The 11,499-nt window shown below is 42.5% G+C and overlaps 1 protein-coding gene across 1 annotated transcript; it reads right to left on the minus strand.

Annotated features, from left to right (window-relative positions):
* Window positions 1-239: 239 nt before the first annotated feature.
* Window positions 240-5,684, minus strand: ttc22 (tetratricopeptide repeat domain 22). The gene is made up of 8 exons (XM_084547546.1): window positions 5,122-5,684; window positions 3,528-3,828; window positions 3,259-3,314; window positions 3,064-3,179; window positions 2,530-2,648; window positions 1,591-1,752; window positions 1,322-1,474; window positions 240-1,234 (listed from the first exon to the last, which is right to left on the minus strand). The coding sequence occupies exons 1-8, from the start codon at window positions 5,382-5,384 to the stop codon at window positions 698-700; spliced, it is 1,707 nt and encodes a 568-aa protein (XP_084403672.1). The 5' UTR covers window positions 5,385-5,684; the 3' UTR covers window positions 240-697.
* Window positions 5,685-11,499: the final 5,815 nt, after the last annotated feature.

An 11,499-nucleotide genomic window follows, 5' to 3' on the forward strand; every position in this document is an offset into this window, starting at 1 on the left:
ATGATTTCATATTTTTTTTCCCTCTGATTTCTTTTAGTGTTTCTTAAAGCCAGAAAGTTGCCATTTGAAATGACTTTAGTTTTGTGTCATGTCTGTGATCTGCTTTTGTTCTACAAAATTAAACAGCTGAATGAACATCCTTCAAGACTGGTGATTCCATAATTTTTGTAGTAGTATGTGCGTCTTTCCCTTGGACGCCCCCAGAACCAAGAATTGCCACTGTTTGTCATCTGTCTGTATATCAAGAGTGAGTGATGCACAACAGTCTTTAATTCACAACAGCTGTATATGCCTCATGCACAGAGTCACACTTGTGATTTAATCATTTTCTTTGCACCAAACAGAAAATTTCAAAAACCAGGCAACGTCTTTTTCTTTTCTTTTTTTTGGTCTACACCTCCACCTACTGGTCATCAGTGGTATAGCATCCATTCAGAGAGAGGTAGTGTGGAACCCTTTTGGCTCGTACTAAAAGCAGCTGAGGAAATACTTTTCACTGTGCAAACTGCAAGTCTGAATAGCAGTATCCTAAATTAACCATCAAGAAGATAATAGCCAAAAGGCTTAGGAAGTATACCCTGTTACAGCATGGTTTCATTTAAATCTGTGAAATGGTGTGAAGACGTTACATTAATCACTGTGTGTTTGGTCTGCTTCATTCACGTGCCCGTACACCGGTTAAAGTCACATCTTTGCTTCAAGTATATGAGAATGATCGAGCCACTTGTTTCCTCTTTGCCAGTTGGTTAGGCACCACTATCTCCAGGAGCGTCCTCACTAGTTTCAGCCGCCCCGTCTTAATCAGAGCCCTGGATAACTCTGTGACCTCTGTCGTGTGTGTTCTGTAAAGGCACCTCAGCTCGGCCTTTACCAGGTCCTGGGGGTATCTCTCTTCTGCCTTGTGCACCCACAGCTCCAGCTGGGTGACGGCAGAGTCGGGGTCGGGGCCTTCCTGCATGTACAGAGCCAGGAGAGCCTGTAGGAGGCAGTGCAGCGCTGTGGTGTCTGTTCTCCCCGGTCTTTCTAACTCCACGGCCCGTTTGAAACATTCTGCAGCGTTCTGCTCCTCGCCTTTCATTAGGAGGCAGCGCCCTCTGAGAACATGCAGGTCCGGCAAGGTGTCGCCCAGTTCAAACTGTAGGGCGTGAGACAGACTCACCAGGGCGCTGTTCACTGCACTCTCATTCACCAGAAGGCTCTCCTGGAACGCGTCTACTCCCATGTAGTAGTAAACCTAAAAGTGGAGACACACTATAAATCTGATGCTATAAAAAAACCAAAAAAACCCAGAAATCATCTGCATTATACTTTATGCCGTTACCTGTGCCATTTCTAGATGAGTCCGCAGACATGGACGTACACTGAGCACCTTGTCCAAGTCTTTTCTAGCCTCATTTAGCTTCTGTCGGTCTGGGATTCCACCATTATGATGCTTTGCCTTCTCCAGGTCTCTGACATACAGGACCATATTGATCTAAAAAGGAACACATGCTTATCTAGTTGCCCATGATCGTCAAGTCTATCCATCTATTCTAAGAGGGTGGGATACGCCAACAAGCGTTTGACTGGAAAGTGTCACGGGTGCGGTACCTTGGCACGGGTGCAGTAAGCCTGCCAGTTGAGCTCTGGATCTGGCAGCACGTTCAGGGCCATGTTGCAGATCCCCGTTGCCATCTCATGTTTGCCCAGAAGAACAAAGACCCTGGCCAGAAGGTTCAGGGTGAATGCATCATCACTGGCCATGTTTATGGCCTGAGGACAAAGATAATTCTGTTACTGTGGCACAAGAAAAGGAGGTAACTACTGTACAAATTATTCTGTGAAATAGGACTAACAGGCCTTTAACACCTTAGATTAAGTAGGAACTTCTAAGTGCAACCAGCTCCTGCAGCAATGATAAGGAAAAGCCAGATAATACTGATGACTACCTTCCTACATTTCTTGGTGACGGCACAAAGATAAAGTATATCTATCTATCTACCGCTGAAAACATGTCAAGGTAAATCTCACATGCAATACTTTTGACATCCTTGATGCAAAAAAGTGTGTTTTTTTTTAAAAAAATGATGACATGCAGTTCTGGTATTGTTTACCTTCTTGCATGTATCAGCTACGGCATTCAATATTTGTGCAATACGGTACATTTAACTGTATATTCCATAGTCATATTTATATTTTTATTCATATTTATATTCTATATTCATATTACAGTCCATGTCAGAAATCAGTGAACGAAGAAGTGCTGATTCTAAACCAGCTGTTAGGAGGTACTCTGCAGATGGCAGTCATTATTATCGTGTTGATGATGAGGATTACATTTTATTTTTTATTTTTATTCTCTGTGTGCAAGGCCTCCCTTAAATCCCCATTAAATCTAACACTATGGATTATTCATTTGGATCATCTTTAGTATAAACTCAAACAGGTCTCAGTAGCCATCAAACAACACATATATACAGTTCAGAAACCTAAGTAGTTCCCGGCTAGCCTGATATTTGGCCAGAGAGGTCGATGTGAGGGTTAACTCACGGTTCCAAAGCAGGACAGAGGATCAGAGGCAGAGTAGCCACAGTCGTGCACCGACATTGGCACCGAGGAAAACTCGTCCTTCCTTTCCAACATGATGCCGATGTAACACCAGGCTAGAGCTGACAGGAGAGATCAGAATGACTTTCACCAGCTTCTTCTTTCAACATACTGGATGCAATTATTTTATCCAGCTATTTGAAGGGATCATTCTCAACACATAGTTCCTAACAATACACACCTAAAATCCAGATTCTGATCTACGTCTGCTCCACCACTCACTACAACATCAAATGGTGTATTTAGAGTACCACATTCATAACCATCGTCTAAATATATAATGGTGAGGAATAAGTTTTGCTGATAATACTTTTGCCCAGTTAATATTTTGAATACAAGACTAGTACTTTTTTGTATCGCATGTGTTGGATACATCTTGCACCGCTGCCAAAATCAAGTAATACCAGAAAAACCGTGCTTTCTGGTATTGTATGTGCAAAGGAGCAGATAAAATCACCCGGAGACACACTGGTTTACCTTTGTGCTGCATTTTCTCAGATGCCAGTGTTTCCTTGAGAAGCTTCAGTCCCTTGTTGTAGTGAGAGAGTCTGGAGTATTCAGAATCCGCTTTGGTCCTTATGATGTCGTCCAGCCTGCAGGGAGAAAGGAACTTGAGCATTTTCCCACCATGCAAAGAGATGTCTCCCGTATCTATTGAGGTTCGGCCTTTACCTTACATAGATGGTTGCCATTTTAAAATACCAACTTCGCTTTTCTTCCATTGGTATCTGAAAAACAACGGCCGTTTTAGATGCATGAACAATGTTTTTCACTCCGCTAGAATTTTAAATGCTAAGCTAACAGCTCTTACAGTACTAAATTTGTGATCTGGTGCAACAGTGAACACAAATAATAACATATATTTGGCCTGACTTGACTGTGGGATGAGTTTGATGTTCACTAATCAGTAAAGATTTTAGTTTTTCATATCCACATCTCACCAGGCCATCTCCATACACCAGTGCTCTGTTGTAAAGTGTCAGTGCTGCCATTAGCCTCTCTCTCAGGTCATCGTCGCCGTCCAGCTCCACGTCATACGGATACACGTAGGCCTGCTCGGCCAGGCAGCGTGCGGCCAGTATTCTGCTCTCCTCCAGGGAGGCCTCTCCACCGTGCAAGCCCATGAGATGGGACACTCTGTCCGCACACTCCTCCTCCTCCAGCTCCCTCCCCAGCTTGCCGTACACGTAGCCCAGGTTGGCCCAGGCGTTGAGGTTTCCAGGGTCCTCTTTACAAATGCTCCTGAATTGAAGAGAAAAAAAAACAAACAAAAAAAAAACACTTGAGCATTTGAAGTAATTTAAACATCCTTACTAGTGTGCTGCAGATTGCCACTCTGGCCAAACTATTGTATACACAACTCAAGACGTCTTTAGCCATGCGCACAGCTTCGCTACATTTACTTTTACTGTATCTTTAACAATAACTTGACACTTTGAGTTTAGTTTAATAGGACTGTACAATAACACTGTTGATATCACACCAAAACATTAGCACATTAGCATTTCCATCAGGAGCATTTTAGCATTTAGCTCAGACTACATACAGCCTTATAGAGCAGCTAGCATTTTTACTGCCCTTAGCTTGGACATTGGTGTCAGCAAGAAATACCTTACGTGCCCTGGCTTCAAAAAAGGAATTACAGAGTTAGATTCATGGTTTAGATAAAAAAGCGAAACTAGAAATACATAGTTAGTTAGATAGTTCTGTGTCCAGTAACTTCATCACAGAGAAACAGATAGCCTATGAAAGATAAGCATTTAAGTTATATAATTGCGTTGCTTTTTGGGGCAAACATTGATATGCGATTAAAATGTGATTAATCGAGATGAATTAATGGTTTCTCCTTGTGTCCTCTGCCCTCATTAATTTCACCCTTGTCTCATTAACCCCTCTGCCCACTTGTATATTCTTGCCTTTCCCACTGTTCTCTGTCAAGCTGTCTGTTCTGCTACCCTTGTGATGTTGTCTCTGTTTGTCCTACACTCTCGCTTCCTTGTATTCCTTAACTCTTTGTCTTGATTTTGGTCCTTATCTTTTTTTGGAGTTGTTTTTTTGGACACAGTGTCTTTCATGCTGCACCTTTTGTTCCCTAAGCCTTTAAGTTTTTGTTAAAGTGGTGTTATTTCTAACTCCTGCCTTCCCTTTGTGTCCCGCGTTTGGGTCCTAGTTTATCAGAAACCTTGACACAATACTTCATCAGTTTATGCTAAGAATCATTAAAGTTAAAAGCAATACAGTATGCACCTTCTAAAGGTAATACAAACAAGAAAGTATTAGTATCAGCCATTACTTGTGTCTCATAGGATCAAGGTGTTGATTTTATTGTCCCATATTTAAAACACTGCAGATAATAAATTAAGTGTTGTTTGGGGGAATCGTGCGTAAAAGACAAATTTCAGCAGCCTATGTGTGATCTATCGATCTGTTACTAGCTAGTACCTCTAAAGAAACCAATATATAAAATAAATTATCCGTTGTTCTGTTTGCTCAGTGAATATTCTGCCTTAAAAAACAATAACAGCGTATGACCACCTGAATATTTCTTCGGCCGTGTCCAGCTGTTCAAGGTGAAAAGCCAGCAGGCCCTGAAGATTTCGGACGGCGTACTGTAGGTACCCAACCTCGGCCTCGAGGTCCGCTCGCAGACTTTCCTGTTTTAGACAAGTGTCCCGATGTCGCAGCTTCACAGGTCCAACGGGATCGCAGTTAAGATTAAGCTCCAGATGGAAGTGGCCAGGGAAGTAGTCCATGTCCTCCATGAGAGACTCAATTTCCTCTGTAGTGTCAGTCTCCATGGCCTCCCCTTCCTACACCTCAAGAAAAGAAAAAATTCTGCCCGTGTGTACTTTAGCTGAAGTTACTGGACAAGAAAAGGCACCGTTCTCCTCGGTACACTCTTACGCAATTCACTCTTGTCCTCCGAGTGCAGACAGGTTGGACAGGTTAGGCTTGGGAGTGACTAGGGAGTGTTAATGGGAAACAGTGAATAATTATGTATGTCTAAACATTATTGTCTGAAACTATTTGCCCATTGGATTCTCATTCTTAACACTCCCAGCTTGTTTATCTGTATAAAAATTCTGCTGGATGATACTGAGAAGTGATCAGTTTTAGGGTTTACAACAGAAACACTGACATTCTGACCGGGGTCCATTTTATCTGCATTGTGGGTTTTGTAAAAATTAATTTTGAACCGTTGTTTTTGAGAATGTTTCAGATGTTTTTAGCCCCCCTCTCTACCCTTGTGCTACAGCAGCAACCAACAGAAGAATGTGACCCATCAGGATTAGTTTGACAGGGGAAATAATGAAACACAATCCCTGTTTTTTTTTTTTTTTCACCTCTTTTATTTCAGTTCTTTATGCAGTAAAGTATGACCTGCAAAGCACAATATATTTTTTTAATTTACCCAGTATAATCAGTGCATGACAAAACGAGACAATTACCCAAAGAAAACATGCAGCTTTTTGATAAGCTGCTGAAACGCTGAGCCGCCGACAGATAACCAACGCAAGGAGATATGCAAATCTCTCTCTCTCTCTCTCTACGGTTGAACAAAACAAAACATTCACTGTGAAGCCTTTTGCGCTGACTGACTGCGTGCCATAATACTCGCTTCGAAAATCAGATTAACAAATGGTACACACATGGTTTTGTTTCGGGATGATTACGCTTACAAGCCCGAACTCTTCCACCAGAGGGTAAACTTGTGTTACAATAAACCAGGCCTAACAGCGCAACAAAAGGGCATTTCATGCTGAAAGCCCCCTCAACAGTGATGGTTGTCAAACAAGTGCGAAACTCCACTTAAGATGAATGTCACATCCAGCTCTGAGGTGCCTGGTCGCGATTTACTGTATCTCTGTGTGTTGGGTATTTCTTTATTTTGTAAAGTCTCTATGACTTCAAATGTCTTCACTTCCCCCGTGCGGCTCCTGATTGTTAGCCCCACCCTGATGTGTCTCACCTGTGCCTCGTTGCTCCCCTTGTATTTAGTCTCCGTGATTAGCTTCTCCCTTTGCCGGTTCGACTTTGTGCTCCATGTCAGAAATGTTCTAATCTCTTCCTAGTGTGCTTTTCTTTTCTGTTCTGTTCCTCATGATTTTTGTGGACTTTGCCTTTGCCTCTATTCTATTTCAAGCCACCGCCTGAGTTGTGAGCTTGACTCTTTCTCAACTAGTTCCTCGTTACAATGATCAGACAGCTCAGAAAGAAGCATTTTAATGATCGACAGATGAGGTGCAAGCCAGGACTGACGACAAAGAAAGAAGTGACAAAAATTTGAGCAATAAGAGAGATGATAGCAGCAATAAACAACAATAAACGTACAGTGACACAGCAATTTAGATAAAACATGAACAATAATAGAGACTGAGAGATGACTCAGGAGAAGCTGAGTACATTGGCAAACAATTTTGGTGGGAGACAGCTTGGTGTTACTTGGTGTTCCAGTGCGTCCCACAGATACTTGATCAGTTTGGGATCTAGTGAATTTGGAGGCCAGGTCAACACTGTTCAACGCTGTTCTTCATGTTTTTTTTAGTTGTTCCTAAAGTGTTTTTGTGCGTGTGCCTGTGTCAGGGATGTCTGCTGCCATCGAGGAGTGTCATTGCTATGGGGTGGGGGTGCCTGGTCTGGTCTAGGTGGGTGCTACATGTCTAAGTAACATCCACAGGGATGAATGCCAGGTCCAAAAGTTTCCCAGTAGAACACTGAATTGTCACAAGATGGTCAATTTCCTTCTGTCAGTGGTTTTAATGTTGTGGCCGATCGGTGTAGCTTGGTCAACTGAAAGTCCTTAAACTTGGTCACGCATATTATGATGACAAGACCTAATCTAAGTCTTCTTTAGCGTGTTTTCTGCAGCATAGGGTCTTCACTATATTTATATTTGCTCTTGTTGTGTCATATTTTACTACTGCTTAATGAGACGCTTTGGCCAATGAAAATATGTGGTTCTGCCTCCAAGATTTGAGGAAAATTTACATCTTTGGTGGTATAGTGGTATTATTCTATGTCTTAGAATAGTCATAATTATGCGCGGCAACAGCTTCTAGAAAACAAAGAGTGAACGCAGTAGCACTGTATTCATGTGGATTTTGCAAGTGAGATATGCTGGACTTCTAAAAGCAACACGGCCGTTCTGAAAAGGAAAGAAGCAGCAGGGACAGACAGGTCAATGGGAGCGGTATGCCTAATACTAAACGTGCAGGTTTTAGTGTAACTAGAAACCCGATCACCTGGGGCAAACCCACGCAAATACACAGAGAGAGCATGCAAACCCACACACAAATACCTCAGTCACGTTTGAACCGCTGCTGCCTCTGAACCGCTGTTACAGTAGATACTGCCGCCGCCAGAATGGGTTGCATAATGTAGCGCTGGTACTGTACACGCGCTGGCAGCCCTTTTCCATTTGTACAATGTGGGTGTGCAGAAATAAGAAAATTTCTTGCCCTCAACAACCGTTGCCATGGCAGCCAGCGTGGATACCAGGCTAATTGCATGGCAACGTAATGGTTACAGATGCTTGTGTGCACCGTTTAAGCCAAAAAGACAAAAATTCACAACATTTCACATATTTTACGTTCCAGCAGCTAAGAGCCAAAGCAAAGGTATTACAACAGGAAGGTTGACCCACCACCCCACAATAATCCCCACGGCCTTCACAGTTTACTCCCCTCTGAAGTGGGATTAGGATATGTGCCCCACATGCTGGTAGGGGTTCTTTTGCTTTCAATCTAACCCCTTGTTAACCTACTTAGTTGTATTTGCGTCTGTCTGTCTTAATTTCTGGTACAAAGCGCAGTCGGCGTGAAACAATAAACACAACAGACATATGCACCTGACAAAGAGCATCCCCATTTTTTAAATTTAAACTCATTCAGCTCATGATACTGATATATAAGATCAAACTTTGCAAAACTTGCAGTACATGGGAGCTGACAAGGTTAATTTAGGCCCCATCTAAAATGTACATCCAAAACGGCTTGGGCAGATTTTCTGTTGATAGATCGCCCTTTTTTAGACACTTCAAGCCGACGTTGTTTTCATCTGGGCCTCGTCCCCGCACTAAAACCTAGTTTCTTATTAAGAAAAATATAATACGGCCTAATCAGATAATGTGGCCAGGTCTTTGTCAGTGGTTTAACTGGCTCCCTATTCATAATATACGCCATATCCAGGTTTTAAAATGAAGTCGGTTAATTAATTCTGATTATGAGTGCAAGAGCAGTAATAATAAATCTAGCAAAAGAAAAGTTAATCCGCTACTTCTTGTGCAGTATCGTGTTTGAATGGTTTTCTGTCCTCCTTATTTAGAACTGAAATGCGTGTTAATATGGTAAACCTGCAGCAATCAAGCTTCTGAGTTCTAACGCTAACCCTGACCGGAGTGTAGATGGGATTTTTGGCACCCCTCATGAGACGTGACAGCGAATACAGAGGATCATAGGAAAGCCTTATTAATCCGGACTTTACACCTTCCCATCACCTCTCTCTAAACCGAGCACTCCTCTGTATTTTGTTACACCCTCACTATGACAATATTAAGTCTTAGTCATGTCAGAAGAAAAGAGACAACCCTAATCCACTCCCACTTTTGTACCCAGCTTTAAAGCCATTGTTATTTTTTGCACATTTCCACCCCCTCCCCTTAAGCAGAGACTCCCTCCACCCCCCCACCCCCCCACCCCCCCTTTATTCCCCTGAGCCAAACATGTACATTCAATTAGTGCGCCTCTCTAAGTCGCTTCATTGATGACTGTATTTCCATTGTTAGTCAGCTTCTCCCTGGCAGCCCGAGTCAGTGTTTCCAGTTAAAAGCATCTCTTTAGCTCTCCAGAGGCCGTTCCTTGCTGCAGATTACACCACCGAATGCGTCTTTGTGGTGTGTCTGTGCTGTCTATGTGTCTGACGGACATATACACCGATCAGCCACAACACTAAGACCACTGAAAGGAGAAGTAAATAACATTGACCGTCTTGTGACAATTCAGGGTTCTGCTGGGAAACTTTCGGACCTGGTATTCATTGGTGTGGATGTTCCTTAGACATGTCGCACCCACCTAGACCAGACCAGGCACATGCACAAAAAAGGTTTAGGAACAACTGAAAAACAACATGGCCTCCAGATTCACTAGATCCCAAACTGATCAAGTGTCTGTGGGATGATCCACAGAGACCCCTCTCCTCAACCCATAGGACCCAAAGGCCCCCACTAACAACATTCTGTTGCCAGACACCACAGGACACCCTCAGAAGGCCCATGTCCATTCTCTGATGAGTCACAACTGTTTTGGAGGCACAAGGGAGACCTACACAATATTAGGAAGGTGGTCATAATGTTACGCCTGATTGGTGTACAATAACTATGCAGCATTTACAGTAAGTCACTGAAGGATGAAATGATTTGATATTGATGATTTGTGTTGTGTCTGTTTCAAATTTGTTAAATAACATCAATTTATAGATTTACTGCCAGTCCGCTAGTCTCATAACCACAACCCTAAACCCGACTTATTATCTCAGGTTTAGTTTCCCATGAGGAGGTTTAGGTGTGTCGAGGAAAACAAATCCGTCTGGACAGTGTTTACGTAGGACGTGAGAAAGTTGTCATTTAGTGACACGGGGCGTGAGTGTGAAAGTGTTTTGGAGACCGTCTTTAGTAACACCTACGTCTGCCGTACCTTCTTCTTCTTCTTCTGTAACTGCTTGTTCCTGTGAAGGTTCTCCAGGTCTGCTGGAGCCTATCCCAGCTGTTATTGGGCAAGAGGTGGGGTACACCCTAGACAGGTCTCCAGTCTATCACAGGGCTAACACAGAGAGACAGACAAGCATTCACACTCACACTCACCATACCTAATTACGCTAATTAGACTCTTCATCTTAATTTCACTGTGACTCTGAAATATTCAGTACACCTATATACTGCATGTTTATGATACTTCAGGACATCGGTACTATGTTTTTGTCCCCTGGTCACTAATGCAAAGACTGTTTTTACTGGCCGCGCCAGTTTCTGTAATATTTTGATCTCACATTCAAACAATATGTCATCCTTTCCTCAGTTGCCCTATGCCTCAGTTGATTAAAACACTTTGTATGGCCAAGCTCAAAACCTTATTTAATTCATAGGTAAATGTACACAGCATTAAAACTACTGAGAGGAGAAGTGAATAACATCGACCATCTTGCAATAATTCAAATGTTCTGCTGGGAAACTTTTGGACCTGGCATTCATTCATGTGGATGTTACTTAGACATGTAGCACCCACCTAGACCAGACCAGGCACCCCCACCCGAAAGTAATGACACTCCTTGATGGCAGCAGTCATGCCAAGCAGGATGCAGCCTGACACAGGCACACACACACACAAAAACTGTTTAGGAACAACTAAAAAAAACATGAAGAACAGCACAAGGTGTTGACCTGGCCTCCAAATTCACTAGATTCCAAACAGATCACCTATCTGTGGGATGCACTGGAACAAGCCTGATCCACAAACAACATTCTGCTGCCAGACACCACAGGACACCCTCAGAAGGCCCATGTCCGTTCTCTGATGAGTCTCAACTGTTTTGGAGGCACAAGGGAGACCTACACAATATTAATAAGGTGGTCATAATGTTATGCCTGATCAGCGTATCAATAGGTCATTGGATGTATTAGTAATAACTATCTAATCTAAAATGTTCTATTAGGAGACTTTTTTTTTCCTGCAGAACAAGTACTTTTAATATTTACACTTAAACTACAGATTTCTTTATAATAATATATGTGCTTTTACTTTAAATGTTTCTTTACATTATAAGTGCGGCAACACTGTGATGTTCTCTGCTGCTGTTATTTTATTTTGGTAGTCCGCCCAAACCCTCAGGGGTTCCTTTAAAGGTGATTGTATTTTGAAA

This window comes from Chelon labrosus, assembly GCF_963514085.1.
Source record: "Chelon labrosus genome assembly, chromosome: 7".
Lineage (NCBI taxonomy): Eukaryota > Metazoa > Chordata > Actinopteri > Mugiliformes > Mugilidae > Chelon > Chelon labrosus.

Bases quoted from the DNA above. Each gene is read 5' to 3' on its own strand.
- ttc22 (XM_084547546.1), bottom strand. From the start codon at position 5,384: ATGGAGACTGACACTACAGAGGAAATTGAGTCTCTCATGGAGGACATG. The intron at 2,649-3,063 runs GTAAACCAGTGT...CTCTCCTGTCAG, and splicing joins TGAGAAAATGCAGCACAAAG to CTCTAGCCTGGTGTTACATC. The intron at 1,235-1,321 runs GTAACGGCATAA...CTCCACTTTTAG, and splicing joins CTCATCTAGAAATGGCACAG to GTTTACTACTACATGGGAGT.